At 41.7% G+C, this 17,053-nt stretch overlaps 2 protein-coding genes across 5 annotated transcripts in view; one reads left to right on the top strand and one right to left on the bottom strand.

The window, feature by feature from the left end:
- Nucleotides 1-428: 428 nt before the first annotated feature.
- Nucleotides 429-5,398, bottom strand: LOC135548143 (ubiquitin-like protein 7). 4 transcript variants are annotated; one of them, XM_064977448.1, is made up of 11 exons: nucleotides 5,320-5,398; nucleotides 4,819-4,999; nucleotides 4,598-4,717; nucleotides 4,389-4,471; nucleotides 2,322-2,406; nucleotides 2,165-2,222; nucleotides 1,909-2,042; nucleotides 1,612-1,661; nucleotides 1,353-1,529; nucleotides 1,119-1,241; nucleotides 429-826 (listed from the first exon to the last, which is right to left on the bottom strand). In XM_064977448.1, exons 2-11 carry the CDS (start codon nucleotides 4,988-4,990, stop codon nucleotides 686-688), a joined length of 1,143 nt encoding a protein of 380 aa, XP_064833520.1. In that variant the 5' UTR covers nucleotides 4,991-4,999; nucleotides 5,320-5,398; the 3' UTR covers nucleotides 429-685. The 4 variants fall into 4 exon arrangements, with proteins under 4 accessions (XP_064833520.1, XP_064833538.1, XP_064833529.1 ...); XM_064977466.1 differs by having other exon boundaries at nucleotides 1,119-1,238; XM_064977457.1 differs by having other exon boundaries at nucleotides 4,819-5,020; nucleotides 5,320-5,355.
- A 1,931-nt stretch (nucleotides 5,399-7,329) lies between these two features.
- Nucleotides 7,330-17,053, top strand: part of LOC135548133 (CD276 antigen-like) — an 85,452-nt gene continuing 75,728 nt past the window's right edge. The window contains exon 1 of the mRNA XM_064977425.1: nucleotides 7,330-7,517. The gene's annotated coding sequence lies outside the window, so the exon portion shown is untranslated. The remainder of the gene's footprint in view (nucleotides 7,518-17,053) is intronic.

The raw sequence follows: 17,053 nt of genomic DNA, 5'->3' as shown, positions 1-17,053 counted from the left end.
ATCTTATACATGTTGGATGAGTTTAGAATTGTATCAAACCACAAAATAGTCAAATAGTAGTATTTGTATTATGTGTTTATTGATCTGGCAGCCCTACTGAAACAGTTTCAGAATCAGTTCAAACATTAGCTAGCCATATTTGTCAAATTTCTACTCCTTATTTCTCTATTGAATGGAATTGCAAAGGAACTATGGAAAGTGGTTATACATTGCCACCTAGTGTACAACTGTATGATTTACAATTAGACTCAAGACTGCTTTCTCAACACTGCTTTCTTCCAATGCATATTTTATAGCAGATCTGAGTCAACAAAGATTTCTGGTAGAACACAACCCTCTGATTATGTATGTATTCATACAGCGATGAGATTAAAGCCTTCGGGGGCTAACACCAAACCTCCTTTAAATGACTCAGTCAGATTCGGGGGTAGATAAGGTACATGTTTATCTTTATTACAAGTCCAAAACAAAAATAAGAAATGTTTTGCCAGCCATTTAAAGGTTGTTACATTTAGGCTGTGTATGAAAGGGTAGAGGAGTAGTAATGAGGTCTTCATGTCTGAAGCATTGTGTCTATATAAGTGTCCATATCACAACTTAATGGCAGAATGACCAGAGCCATCAGCTTGGGTCTGTGTAGAGACGTTTCCCCCTGCACTCTCCTCTCCCAGGGCCCTGGCTTGGCTCAGAGTCCTGGCCCTCCAGCGAAGATGAGCTCCAGAGCTGACTGGATGTCCCCGTCTGTAGCCTGCAGCGCCCGTAACATCAGCTCCTCATCCTGGATCCCCATGTCTCTCAGCTGCTGCAGCTGGGACTGCCAACGCCCCTATAAGACGGTAGAACAAAGCTAGCCTTAAAACTACTGGCAAACAGACAGTCATAGACATTGAGGTTTAGGCTGTCATTACTCCAGCTAGAGAGAGACCAAATAGAAACGCAGCGAGTGCCATTGCTACAGGCATTATGATTAACAGCACAGCTTCTATCCACAGTGTTGTCCTTTAAAGGTCGAGACCTGTGGATCTGGTCTGTCCTCGCGGCTCCTGTAGCACAGTGAGAGGAGAGGGAAAGGAGAGAATGAGAGAGTAGAGGAGAGGGGGAAAGGAGAAGAGACTAACCTGCAGAGAGGACATGCCGGACATGCTGGAGGCCTGTAGAGCCTGCTGCAGTGCCTGGCTAAAAAGGTCATTGCTGACAGGAGTCCCTGCTGGCATGGGAGGCACTCCAGATGAGGGGTCCTGCTGCAACACAGAACAAAGGGCACGCAGCTAGAAGCGAAAGTGTCTGCTCTTTGTCACTGGTAGAGGAGTGTGTTTGTATGTGTTGAGGGAGGATTATGGGCCATTCTTTACCTGAGCCCCTGCAGTGGGAGTAACAGCACTGCTCTCAGGAGTACTGGCCAGGGCCAGGGCAGTGGCCAGCTCACTCTGTGTTATGGGTCGAGGGCCTGTAGCTCCACTATGGCCAAGGGACACAGGCCGCATTCCTGCTGGGCCCCCGGTTCGGTTGGATGGGCCTGCCGGATTTCCCTAGTTACACACATAGCAATGGTGTTAGCTATATTCCATCTATATTTACATTTTAAATCTCAATCCAGCTAGATTGACTCACCGATTGGAAATCTTCATCGTCATCAGACATGCCCTCAAACATAAACCCTCCTGCAGACAAGACAAAGCAAATGTCATACATGTTCCAGTATTTGTGATGGTGAATGACAGACTTATGTGGCCATTACTGTGTCGTGTTCAGTAGGGACTAAACGTTTTGAAAAAGGATGAAACAGATAGGTGCTACCTTAACCTTGTCCAATAAGATCAGAGATGTTTGTTTCCCGTTGCAAACCATTTTTTTTACGGTCTGCCCTATTGAACACGACCCTGTAGTGTCCACCAGTGTGATACTCACCTGGCATGTCACTGTAGGAGCTGGAGGAGACATTGCGGGAGGAGCCGGCGCTGGACTGAGCAGGCATGCTGCCAGCCACTGAGTGGAGGACCAGGATGATGGCATTGACCAAGGCTGGGTGAGAACTGATCAACCTGCAAAGCAAAACATTTAATAATTTGTATTATCCCTAATGTTACAAATCCACAGTATAGTTACTCATTCACAACATGGGATGACAAAGTCATTCTACAGTATATGGAACAAAAACACTTACACATCCAGCATGTTAGGGTCTGTGAATTGCACAAATAGATCTTTGTCTTGAAGCACTCCTGCATGATTCAGAATAATAGCATTGTAAGATATAACCTCTTTGGTGACATGGTTAGGATGATGTCATGTCATAACGGACAGAGCTAATCAGTACTTGCCTAGCGCTACCGGGTCAGATCTCAGCCCTGGCGTGGCCACAATGATCTGATCTAGAGACTCCTTATTAGTCAGCATCTTAAACACCTGGGGAAGCAAATTAAGTTATATACCTTGATAAAGAAGAGCAATAATGACCGTATAAAGTAAATCATTCAAATAGTGAGCTATATTGTATGATAAATAAAACATTGTGAAATGATATTGTTTTATACTAATACAATTGCCTAGATAAACATATTCTTATTTAACAAGTAACATTCATGAATAATGATGAGTGAGATTTACAGAGGGTCAAAGATCTTACCCCCAAGACATGCTAACCTCCCCTGTTATTGGTAATGGTGAGAGGTTAGCATGTTTTGGAGGTAGGATCTTTGACCCTATGCAACTTTCTCACTCAGAACTATTCACAATTCATTTAGGATTATCTGTAATCATGGTATAATCCACATTAATGTGGAGGTGTTTAGAAACATATTCTATTCTTATTTACAATAAAAAAGAAGTGACTCCACAATGACACAATACATTATTTACCATTCATTGCAATTGGGCACAAAATACTCTACACAAAAAAAAAAACTGCAAATGCATCAAACACGTTTATATAGTCACATGCTTGATGTAGTCATTGCGAGCTAGGAATATGGGACCAAATATTACACCTTTGACTACTTTATTTATAAAAAAATGTAGGGGTGTCAATAATTTTGAACACTACCTTTTGAGAAAAAAAGTATTACTAATTCAACAAACTATCTTTCTCTGACCAATTGTATTTGTATAAAATAATATAACTTTCCCATTCTTTTGAGCATAAAATATAGCTCAGTATTTTAATTATTTATACTGAACAAAAATATAAACCCAACACTCAACAATTTCAAAGATTTTACTGACAGTTCATATAAGGACATTAGTCAATTGAAATAAACTCATTAGGCTCTAATCTATGGATTTCATATGACTGGGAATACAGATATGCATCTGTTGGTCACAGATATCTTAAAAAAAAGGTAGGGGCTTGGCTCAGAAAACCAGTCACTATCTGGTGTGACCATTTGCCTCATGCAGCGTAACACAGAGTTGATCAGGCTGTTGATTGTGGAATGTGGAATGTTGTCTCACTCCTCTTCAATGATTGTGCGAAGTTGCTGGATATTGGCGGGAACTGGAACACACTGTCTTACACGTCGATCGAGAGTATCCCAAACATGCTCAAAGGGTGACATGTCTGGTGAGTATGCAAGGTGAGTATGCAGGCCATGAAAGAACTGGGACATTTTTGGCTTTCAGGAATTGTGTACAGATCCTTGCGACATGGGGCAGAGCATTATCATGCTGAAACATGAGGTGATGGCGGCAGATAATTGGCACGACAATGGGCCTCAGGATCTCATCACGGTATCTCTTTGCATTCAAATTGCAACCAATAAAATGCAATTGTGTTTGTTGTCCGTAGCGAACAACGTTGACATCAGCAAACTGCTCGCCCACATAACGCCATACACGTGGTATGCGGTTGTGAGGCCTGTTGGACATATTGCCCAATTCTCTAAAACAACATTGGAGGCGGCTTATGGTAGAGAAATCAACATTAAATGACCTGGGAACAGTTTTGGTGGACATTCCTGCAGTCAGTATGCCAATTGCATGCTCCCTCTAAACTTGAGACATCTGTCGGATTGGGTTGTGTGACAACTGCACATTTTAGAGTGGCCATTTATTGTCCACAGCACAAGGTGCACCTGTGTAATGATCATGCTGTTTAATCAGCTTCTTGACATGCCACACCTGTCAGGTGGATGGATTATCTTGGCAAAGGAGAAATGCTCACTAACAGGGATGTAAACAAATTTGTTCACAGCATTTGAGGAATAAGCTTTTTGTGCATATGGAACATTTCTGGGATCTTTTATTTCAGCTCATGAAACCAACACTTTACATGTTGTGTTTATATTTTTGTTCAGTGTATTTTATAGATTCATTATTGCTCATCTTTATCAAGGTTTTCAATCGTTTTGGACCCCACATTTTCATTCTCAACATCATAACAATGTTATTACCGAGTCTCTGTAGGTGGAGTTGGAGTGGAGGGCTGCCTGCAGCACACGGAACTCCCTGGCTGCAGTCGTCCTGTTCACTGGCTCTACAGACAAAGGGAGAAAGACAGGAGAGATAAATTAATGGTTCTTTATAGAAGTAACCTTATACATGAAAATGTCTAGTGACATGGCGCTTCTAAGAGGGTTAGAGTTAGTCTGCCAAAACCCACCTGGATTGATTTCTGGTTCAGGCCAGGTCCTTTTGAGGATGTGCAGGGTGGATCCAGGCTGGATCCCACAGGAGTCTAAAGTCAGGTCGTCCTTCAACTTGCGACCACAGTGAACCAGCTCTGACATATGAAATAAATAAAAACACTTTTAGACAGTACATACAGTACAGAAGTTAGCTAAGTTAGTTGACATGTGAGTTGTTCACTTCTGCAATGCAAACCTATGAGTTCGGGGTCCGGTAGGGAATCAGGAAGCTGTGCTGCAACGAGCTGTTTCAGAGTAGAGACTCGGTACCCGCCGGGAGACACGTCTCCAGGCATCGTCTCAGGGAAGTGGAAGGTGGATTTGGGCTGATCCACCAGCTTCAATGACAGGTGCCACTCCGACATCATGAGTTGTTGCTAGACAGGAACGACGACAATCAACATTGGTAACACAGTGAAGTCAGCACCACATTCAAGAATCTAAAACTAGCTAAAGTTTGGATAAGTAATGTCTAATCTTCTGATATGTACAGCTAACGTTAGCTATTAGCCATTAAGCTAGCAAGTTAGCTATCGTTTCTATAATGCCACTAACATTAGGCATGAACATTTTTAGCAAGTAAAGACCGTTTGGATGAGGTTTTCAAAAATAACGTTCGTATGGCATCCACTTAAACGTATGAAATCCACGAATGGATTTACATGAAACTCATTGCAAAATTGTACTGCAGACTCACGATTTGCTTTGTTGACACGATCTGCTTCCGTGTTATTCACGTGGTCCACAATCACGCTGACCAAAGCGGAAGTAATGGAATATACATGATGGCAACAATGTATTTTTTATTTTATGGAACCTTTATTTAACTAGGCAAGTCAGTTAAGATTCTTATTTACAAATTCTTATTTACAATGACGGCCTCCTGCGGGGATGGGCCTGGGATTTAAAGTAAAAATTTAAAATAAAAAATTAATACAATATAAATATAGGACAAAACACACATCACAACAAGAGAGACAACACAACACTACATAAAGAGAGACCTATGACAACAACATAGCAAAGCAGCAACACATGACAACACAGCATGGTAGCAACACAACATAACAACAACATGGTAGCAACCCAATATGGTAGCAGCACAAAACATGGTACACACATTATTGGGAAGAGACAATAGCACAAAGGGCAAGAAGGTAGAGATAACAATACATCACACAAAGCAGCCACAACTGTCAACTGACCATGATTGAATGAAGAGATTGAGATAAAACCGCCAAGTTTGAGTGTTTGTCGCAGCTCGTTTGTTGTTGCAGCTTGTTTGTTGCAGAGCGACCCAGCGATGTGTGTGCTTTGGGAATCTTTAACAGAATGTGACTGGCAGAACGGGTGTTGTGTGTGGAGGATGAAGGCTACAGCAGATATCTCAGATATGGGGGAGTGAGGCCTAAGAGGATTTTTATAAATAAGCATCAAACAGTGTGTCTTGTGACAGGTACACAGAGATGACCAGATTACAGTGGAGTATAGAGTGCAGTGATGTGTCCCATAAGGAGCATTGGTGGCAAATCTGATGGCGAATGTATAATTTATCTGCTATCACGGTCCTTTCTGAAGCAAAATGCAACAACTGCAATGTAGATGTAGCAATTCTAACTTACTATACATTTTCTACAGCAATTTCAAGACCCTCCACACCCCTTGTTGCACATCAAACTTCCAACATATTTTACATGATTATTACCAGCTGGAGTCATTTTGACCCCAAGATGAAACAAAAAAACGGAATTGATTTTAAGGCTTTTATCAAAACATAATTTGAAATAAAAATGTTCCTTGTTGTTGTTAGGAAATAACAATGAAATGTGATATTGAAAACGAAAGTAACAGTTTGTAAGTTATGGACTCCAAGGTATTGTCAGGAGGGTGTGAAGCATCAGGGGTCAGACAGGATTCAGATGTAAGATTGTGTTATTCATTTAGGTGCAGAAGGGTTCATTATTTGCATCCAGCACAATTTCTCACACAGCTGAGATCAGCAGAGCCCATCAAATCAAAATCAAATCATATCAAATTCTATTGGTCACACACACATATTTTGCAGATGTTATTGCGGGTGTAGCGAAATAACATCCTTTGAAGTGATAGTGTCTAATGTGTTCTTGGAGTATCAAAACGTAATAATAACAGAGCAGCTGTTGAGGAGAAAGGCAGGAAACCTTAATGTCTCAAAATACCCAGATTACTTTTCCTGCTGAATGCATTGGCTCAGGATGTTCTTTCCAACACAGCTATCCAGCCTTCATGTCTGGGACAAAGAGTGAATATTCTTGCAGTGTAAAACCAGCTCTCTTTGTTGTAGTGACATTTATTGCAAACGTCCAGTTCAACAATGGCATCTAGTTCATACAACACTATTGCCTATCCAGTTTGTTATTTTCATCAAGGCATATGACCCTTCACCAGACAAAAATGTGTAATCAAGGTCTCACACGTATTATTATTAGCCTTAGTATATTCAAAACGATACAGTTGTGTATGAAGAACTTGAGATGTACAAAATATTATAGAATATGAAAATTGACGAGCACCACAGGTGTTTAATATACTGTATGCTTGCCTTCAACTTAAAGGGTTAAATAAAGGTTAAATAATACAACATTTAAATAAAGGGTTAACATTACCCAGTGGTGGGGGTCGGGGGGCAAACACTTTTGTCGTACGCGTGACATCATATTGGACAAAGCACCGTATGGGAGTGGTTTCTTAGAATCGAATGAATCCTGCTGAATGTAAGGTTTTTCAATTCCTGTAGCCGAACTATTACTTTGTCAAGTCAAAAGGGTTTAAGGGAACACTATTAGCGCTTATTTTGTCTAACAAATCACTGCCGCTGGATGGTTGGTGATTCATAAGTTGCGTTCCCCTAACATGGTAAGTTTTCACACAATTTTTTATTTACATTAGTCAGAGAAAATTAAGTGAAACGTGGTGTAGTAACCATGTAATAACGCGTCGTTTCGATTTTCTGTTGATTTTGAGAATGAGCCACGAACATTTCGTTGTGCTTGCAGATGTAAGCAACAGCTGGAGTGAATGAAGCAGAAACGCCGCATGATTGGATATATGGCTACTACTGTATCTTATTCGAACAAAAGACAATAGACCCGTTTAAGAAACTCATTAACAATTAATACACTGTTAAGTAACATTGATTTAAGTCTCAGTAAGTTAATGTCCCAATGGCGGTTTTGTATATCACATTTTACCAAAGAACTTACTGAGATCTCTTCTTAAATGAAACAGACAAATTCAGGTAGATTTATCCCCATTTCGTTCTACTTGCTTCCGTTTAAGAAATGTTTTTCAACTTAATTGGCGGAATGAGTACACCTCTCATCACCCACACACACAGTTCACTTTCATAGCAGCCACATACAAACAGCATCATTACTTTGCTCATTGTATAATTCCTTCTCGCATCTACCCACTCTCCTCTCATCTTTTCTCTTTGCTTGTGGACTTCCGTGCACAACACAACAGCTGTCTGTGACCAGGCAATAAAACCTTTCCAAGCCAAACCATAACCGCTAACTGCTACACACAGCCTACTTCGTTGTCACCATATTAGCTAACGTCATAGTCAACATAGCTACTAGTAAACCCTCAAAACCGAAAGCATACCTTGACTTGGAAGAGTTCCAGTGTTGGATAGCCATAGCTAGCTAGGTAACATAAATACCATTGCTCTGTTAGAGCCAGGTGTTTGAGTAGGCTAAACTAAGTAAGTGAAACGAAGGTGAAAAAATACAATGAAATATAGGTATCTCTCTCTGATGCTCTTTCTTAATTTTTGAAGAAATTCATTTGGTCAAAACTGTTCAACTATTGTCTTTATCGCTCTCTTTGAGTCAACTACTCACCACATTTTTTTCACTGCACTGCTAGCTAGCGGTAGCTTATGATTTCAGTACTAGATTCATTTTCTGATCCTTTGATTGAGTGGAGAACAGGTCAGTTCATGCTGCAAGAGCTCTGATAGGTTGAAGGACATCCTCCGCAAGTTGTCATAATAACTGTGTACTAGAGGTCGACCGATTATGATTTTTCAACGCTGATACCGATTATTGGAGGACCAAAAAAAGCCAATCCCGATTAATCGGACAATTTTTATTTATTTATTTGTAATAATGACAATTACAACAATACTGAATGAACACTTATTTTAACTTCATATAATACATCAATAAAAATCCATTTAGCCTCAAATAAATAATGAAACATGTTCAATTTGGTTTAAATAATGCAAAAACATAGTGTTAGAGAAGAAAGTGCAATATGTGCCATGTAAAAAATCTAACGTTTAAGTTCCTTGCTCAGAACATGAGAACATATGAAAGCTGGTGGTTTATTTTAACATGAGACGTCAATATTCCAAGGTAAGAGGTTTTAGGTTGTAGTTACAGCATTTGTAGGTCTATTTCTGTCTATACCATTTGTATTTCATATACCTTCGACTATTGGCTGTTCTTATAGGCACTTTAGTATTGCCAGTGTAACAGTATAGCTTCCGTCCCTCTCCTTGCCCCTACCTGGGCTCGAACCAGGAACACATCGACAACAGCCACCCTCGAAGCAGCGTAACCCATCGCTCCACAAAAGCTGTGGCCCTTGCAGAGCAAGGGGAACAACTACTCCAAGTCTCAGAGCGAGTGACGATTGAAACGCTATTAGCGCGCACCCCGCTAACTAGCTAGCCATTTCACATCGGTTACACCAGCCTAATCTCGGGAGTTGATAGGCTTGAAGTCATAAGCATTGCGAAGAGCTGCTGGCAAAACACACAAAAAACGGGTGGCATCCATAAGTCTAAATATTCCTGTTACATTGCACAACCTTCAATGTTATGTCACAATTACGTAATATTCTGGCAAATTAGTTCGCAATGAGCCAGGCTGCCCAAACTGTTGCATATACCCCGACTCTGTGCAATGAACGCAAGAGAGGTGACACAATTTCACCTGGCGAATATTGCCTGCTAACCTGGATTTCTTTTAGCTAAATATGCAGGTTAAAAAATATATACTTCTGTGTATTGATTTTAAGAAAGCCAATGGTGTTTATGGTTAGGTACAGTCATGCAACGATTGTGCTTTTTTCACAAATGCGCTTTTGTTAAATCATCCCCCTGCATTGCATCGATTATATGCAATGCAGGACACGCTAGCTAAACTGGTAATATCATCATCCATGTGTTGTTAACTAGTGATTATGATTGATTGATTGTTTTTTATAAGTTATAAGATAAGTTTAATGCTAGCTAGCAACGTACCTTGGCTCCTTACTGCATTTGTGTAACAGGCAGGCTCCTCGTGGAGTGCAATGAGAGGCAGGTAGTTAGAGAGTTGGACTAGTTAACTGTAAGGTTGCAAGATTGAATCCAGGAGCTGACAAGGTAAAAATCTGTCGTTCTGCCCCTGAACAGGCAGTTAACCCACTGTTCCTAGTCCATCATTGAAAATTAAGAATGTGTTCTTAACTGACTTGCCTAGTTAAAAAAGGTGTACATTTGTTTTTATCGGCCAAATCGGTGTCCAAAAATACAGATTTCCGATTGTTATGAAAACTTAAAATCGGCCCTAATTAATCAGTCATTCCGATGAATCGGTTGACGTCTACTCTGTACTGTAAGTCTATAGAAGGTGGTGAGAACCTTAAGCCTCCTAGGTTTTGTACTGAAGTCAATGTACCCAGAGTAGGAGGGAATAGCTGTCCTACGGCTACACCGTGGTGCTACCCCTGAGAGTGCTTATGAGGCTATTGTAGACCTTCATTGTGTTTTTCATCAGTAATTTGGTAACTTGAATATATTTAGTATAGTTGTATCTAAAAAATAATAACTTTTTAATGTTTCACTATTTTTATTTATCTGAAAATCATGAGTAGGATGGACCTCCCCTTCCTCCTCTGAGGAGCACCCACTGATCCAAACTTAATTATAGACTGTAAAGCTTGAAACTGGCGCCAGAAGAAATGGCAGCAGTTTTACGGGCGCCCAACCAATTGTGCTATTATATGTGGGGGGGTTTTCGCATTATTTGTAACTTACTTTGTACATAATGTTTCTGCAACCGTATCTTATGGCAAAAAAGAGCTTCTGGATTTCAGGACAGCGATCACTCACCTCGGATTAGACAAAGATTTTTTCTACAACAGAGACGACGCACAAGATTTTCTCCAAACACACCACAGGACTGACATCCACGTTATTTGCAAGAGGAAGCGATGCAGGTACAGAGGACAGAGGATCAGGAGAAGGCGACTGGGAAAGCTGCCGTTACCGTAAATACTACTCGCCAACGTGCAATCATTGGACAATAAATTAGACGGGGTACGATCACAAATATTCTACCAACAGGACATCAAAAACTAATATCATATGTTTCACGGAATCGTGGCTGAATGATGACATGGATATTCAGCTAGTGGGATATATGCTGCACCGGCAAGACAGAATAGCAGCTGAGGGGGGCGGTCTGTGCATATTTGTAAACAACAGCTGGTGCACGAAATCTAAGGAAGTCTCTAGATTTTGCTCGCCTGAAGTAGAGTATATTGTGATAAATTGCAGGCCACGCTACTTGCCTAGAGAGTTTACAGCTATACTTTTCGTGGCTGTTTATTTACCACCAAAGACAGATGCTGGCTAAGACCGCACTCAGTCAGCTGTATAAGGAAATAAGCAAACAGAAAACCAATCACCCAGAGGCGGCGCTCGTAGTGGCCAGACACTTTAATTAAGGGAAACTTAAATCAGTTCTACCAGATTTCTATCAACATGTTAAATGTGCAACCAGAGGGAAAAAAATTCTAGATCACCTGTACCCCCCCCCCCCAGAGACGTGTACAAAGCTCTCCCTCGCCCTCCATTTGGTAAATCCGACCAAATCTCTATCCTCCTGATTCCTGATAACAACCAAAAATTAAAGCAGGAAGCACCAGTGACTCGGGCTATAAAAAAGTGGTCAGATGAAGCAGATGCTAAACTACAGGACTGTTTTGCTACCACAGACTGGAACATGTTCTGGGATTCTTCCGATGGCATTGAGGAGTACACCACATCAGTCACTGGCTTTATCAATAAGTGCATCGAGTGACTGTATGTACATACCCCAACCAGAAGTCATGGATTACAGGCAACATTCACACTGAGCTAAAGGGTAGAGCTGCCGCTTTCAAGGTACGGGACTCTAACCCGGAAGCTTACAAGAAATCCTGCTATGCCTTGCGACGAACCATCAAACAGACAAAGCGTCAATACAGGGCTAAGATTCAATCATACAACACCGGCTCCGACGCTCGTCTTATGTGGCAGGGCTTGCAAACTATTACAGACTACAAAGGGAAACACAGCTGCGAGCTGCCCAGTTTCCCGTGCTTACCAGACGAGCTAAATCACTTCTATGCTTGCTTCGAGACAAGCAACACTGAGGTATGCATGAGAGCGTCAGCTGTTCCGGACGACTGTGTGATCACGCTCTCCGTAGCCAACGTGAGTAAGACCTTTAAACAGGTCAACATACACAAGGCTGGGGGGCCAGACGGATTACCATGGCGTGTGCTCCGGGCAAGTGCTGACCAACTGGCAGGTGTCTTCACTGACATTTTCAAGATGTCCCTGATTGAGTCTGTAAGACCAACATGTTTCAAACAGACCACCATAATCCCTGTACCCAAGAACACAAAGGCAACCTGCCTAAATTACTAAAGACTCATAGTACTCACGTCCGTAGCCATAAAGTGCTTTGAAAGGTTGGTAATGGCTCACATCAACACCATTAACCCAGAAACCCTAGACCCACTCCAATTTGCATACCGCCCAAACAGATCCACAGATGACGCAATCTCTATTGCACTACACACTGCACTTTCCCACCTGGACAAATGGAACACTTACGTGAGAATGCTATTCATTGACTACAGCTCAGCGTTCAACACCATAGTACCCTCAAAGCTCATCACTAAGTTAAGGACCCTGGGAGTAAACACCTCCCTCTGCAATTGGATTCTGGACTTCCTGACGGGCCGCCCCCAGGTGCTGAGAGTAGGTAGCAACACATCTGCCACACTGATCCTCAACACTGGAGCTCCACAGGGGTGCGTGCTCAGGCCCCTCCTGTACTCCCTGTTCTCCCACGACTGCTTGGCCAGGCACGACTCCAACACCATCATTAAGATTGCAGACAACACAACAGTGGTAGGCCTGATCACAGACAACAATGAGACAGCCTATAGGGAGGAGGTCAGAGACCTGGCCGTGTGGTGCCAGAATAACAACCTATCCCTCAACTTAACCAAGACTAAGGAGATGATTGTGGACTACAGGAAAAGGAGGACCGAGCACGGCCCCATTCTCATCAACAGGGCTGTAGTGGAGCAGGTTGAGAGCTTCAAGTTCCTTGGTGTCCACATCACCAACAAACTAGAATGGTCCAAAAACACCAAGACAGTCGTGAAGAGGGCACGACAAATCCTTTTCCCCCTCAGGAAACTAAAAAGATTTGCCATGGGTCCTGAGATCCTCAAAAGGTTCTATAGCTGCACCATCGAGAGCATCCTGACTGGTTGCATCACTGCCTGGTATGGCAACTGCTCATCCTCCGACCGCAAGGCACAACAAAGGGTAGTGCGATTGGCTCAGTACATCACTGGGGCCAAGCTTCCTACCATCCAGGACCTCTATACCAGGTGGTGTCAGAGGAAGGCCCTAAAATTTGTCTAAGACTCCAGCCACCCTAGTCATAGACTGTTCTCTCTGCTACCGCACGCAAGTGGTACTAGAGTCTAGGTCCAAGAGGCTTCTAAACAGCTTCTACCCCCAAGCCATAAGACTCCTGAATGTTTAGTCAATTACCTAGACTATTTGCATCGCCCCACCCCCCTCTCCCTCTTTACACCACTGCTACTCTGTTGTCATCTATGCATAGTTAACTCTACCTACTAGGGATGAAACGGTTACCGGTTTCACGATCAACCATAGTAAAATTCCCAGCGATTAGTATTACCGTTTGAAATTGAAATAATAGTTTTGTGTGAAAACACAGCAGAGGGCATTGACAGTGCTCGGGAGTTTTTTCAGCCTTCTAAGAGGACCAAATCGGAAGTGTGGTCGTATTTATGGTTTTACAAGAGTGCTGAGGGAAACTTAATTGAAGATGGTCACCCTGTCTGCAGAACATGCAAAACAAATCACTGCGAAAGTGGGCAACACTTCAAATCTCTTGAGTCAGCTTCTTGACCACCACGCACTACTTTATAGTGAATGCAAGGTAAGTTCACTTTTAGCTTAATGCATGATGTGGGGACTTTGGAATGGGGGAAAATGTCATGGTTTGTCTGGTTAACTTGCTAATAGCTTGTCAATAATGTAAACTGAAGCTTTCAGTGTTACCTACTCTTGTAAAAACACTGCATGTTATTCTGCTGATGTATGCGTTGTGAGTCTGCGGACTCTTCGCCCAGTGCACACGATACCACGTTATGTAGTTTAGTCACCCTAGCAAAATATTATGTTCAATTCAAATCCGGTAGACGTCGACTTGGTGTTTAAAGTGTTCCAACAGGAGAAACACTATCGACTCCTATTCAAGACTCCTCTATTTATGTCAATTGTTGAGCTCGTTGCAATTACTATCACTGCCTTCTTAAGACTCATTTGTATTTATGCATGGGGTCATTGCATATACTCAATGCAACACAGAAGATAGACTGTGTGTGTGTAAGTGAATAATTATAATTATAACGTAACAACACCAATAATAATAATAATAATAATAATAATACATTTGCTATTCCCTTGTTTACATAGTGGGCTTGCAGCTTGCAAACCCAGTGATGCTACTGGTCGCTCCTCATCTACAGTTGTGACACACTTGATCAAGCATTTAAAAAGGCAGGCTGCTTATGTACCCACATCAAAAAATGCTCAAGACCTCACTGCAGCCCTTTCATATTACATTGCAAAGGACATGATGTCATTTCAAACTGTTGAGAGGCCTGGCTTTCTGCGGCTGAGGAAGGTTGCCGTGCCTCACTACAACGTGAGTGCTGCTAATTTTAGTTGCTGTTTGTTTATTTGACTTGCTTACTTAAGGTTGTATTCATTTAAAGCTGCACTAGGGAAACTTTTACCTCTCATGGCCACATGGTGCCATCTTTAATGTTTATGTTATTATTTTAATGTTTATGCACACAAAAAGTGCATAGTACTAATCATTGTATTTGTTGTTTGTTGGATGTCAGTATAAAACTTGGTGAAATGATTTCAGTGTGTGCATCAGTACTTTTTGATAATTTCCAGCACATTTGAACAACACCTGGATAATACTGATAACCATGATAATTTTGTTCACCATAATCGTGAAATGACATTTTCATACCGTTTCATCTCTACTACCTACATGTACATACTACCTCGACTAACCGGTGCCCCTGCACATTGACTCTGTATTGGTACCCCCCTCTATATAATCTCGCTATTGTTCTTTTACTGCTGCTCTTTAATTACTTGTTACTTTTATCTCTTATTCTTATCTGTATTTTTTTAAACTGCATTGTTGGTTAGGGGCTCACTGTAAAGTCTATTACACCTGTTGTATTTGGAGCATGTGACTGATCAAATTTGATTTGATTTGACATCTGTGCCCAGTGGGTGGTCTCCTATTTGTTGGGACCGTTGTGGTTGGAACTTGGAACACACAGCAGCATTACCCCATCACAGAGATGGGAGGGGGGAAAAGGTTCAGGCCCAGGGCAACATAGGGCAAACAACCTGGTGGATTATAAAATATGATAAGGTTCTTAAACTGTGGAGCGTTTAATGAACTTAGTCCGGCTTTCAACTTACTCCTGATTGTTTTAATAGTAGAAAATACAAGGTGCAATTTCGAAATTGGGTAGCGCATCAGCAGTTTTCCTCTTATCATGTCAGTCATTGCAGACCTTAGAGAGCTATTTATAACTTGTTAGAAATGTCCAGATCAAATAGGGGTGTTCCCCCATTCTGGAAGGGGGGTTTGCCTGAGTGAAAAGGTTTGGGAACCCCTGTTCTAGAATATGACAGGTAACCACCACCAAGAATGACACAATCAGCCTGGATGTCTAGGACTTTCAGTGACTCCCAAACAATGACATACTGTACCTACCCTATCATTCATTTCCCTGTAGCAACAATTTGTACTTTTACTTTGTCACTTTTTCCCCACTTAGAATCGGTTTTATCAAATAAAAGTTCACTCACCAAGCCGATGTAATGTCATTGTTGTTTTTACAGAGGGTTACAGTGCAATTATAATTTCTTTACCCATATCTCAATGTCTAAACTTCTATATAAGGCTTTGCTTTTCATTTCTCCTTGAGGGTAGAGTTATCATCAGACCAGTGGTTCAATGCTACATTAGAGGACTGGGCTTCAGAACCACCGGTCTGATGATGTCTACCACATGACCGTCAGAGCAGAGCAGCTGGGCTTTCTTGGCAGGTACAGCATCCTGGAGAGATACGACAATCTTTGATACTAAGCTGGCTACAGAGGAAATGATAACTGACGTTGGGGAAAGACAAGAGACATACTTGATACTTAAAATGGAGGGAAAAGTATGAGCAATATCAGACTTTCCCAGCAAACACCTTAAGTTTAGGTAATACCATTTGTGTATGTGATACCACAACCTATATATCCACAACAAATGTAAATGGATCTGCCGAGTGAAGATAAGAGTACAGATTTATTGCACTCGTTAGTGTGCTGAAATAATTCCTGCCATGCATGTCTCATGCTGCAGGTGTGGTCAAATTAGTTTGATCTGTCTGACCTCTGACATTAAGTTGGCCAAAATAAGCTGGGTAGTGCAGGGAGTGAGGAAAAAGTGGGATTTACCAGTCCTGGTGTAGAAGGTAGACAGGGGGAATACCAGACAGCCTCGACAGACAGTGTCTTTCACACTGCGTACCAATCATTCTCAAGAATGTCTGAGTTCATATGGGCTGAATTATACAGGAACTGAACAATGTGTCAGGAAATCTGACTTGTGACTATGAAAAGCTCTTAGGTATGTCATCTGTTTGTTGTAACGTTTTCTATGCATACCATCAGTGTATGTTATGACACATACAATGCATCAGCCTTGCCATGAATAACTTGAAGCCAATGATCAGGGCAAATATTTCTAGATGGTGAGCTCCCTAGTCCTAGTGTGCTAAATTAATTATGGGCTGGCTGCTGCTGCCTGCTGTACAGCTGTCCAGACCAGAGGGAGACAGACAGACAGACTGACAGACAGCCAGGGTCCAGGGAACAGTCCTATTATGGAAGTAGCTTTGTGTGGAAGTTACCTTGCTTCCCACATCCTTTCTTTCTGCTGAGCTCATCTGGAGACTTCATGGAAAGTCTTTCATCATGGGTTTTCATC

This window comes from Oncorhynchus masou, chromosome 1 (assembly GCF_036934945.1).
Source record: "Oncorhynchus masou masou isolate Uvic2021 chromosome 1, UVic_Omas_1.1, whole genome shotgun sequence".
Lineage (NCBI taxonomy): Eukaryota > Metazoa > Chordata > Actinopteri > Salmoniformes > Salmonidae > Oncorhynchus > Oncorhynchus masou.
This window is presented reverse-complemented; position numbering and strand designations above follow the sequence as displayed.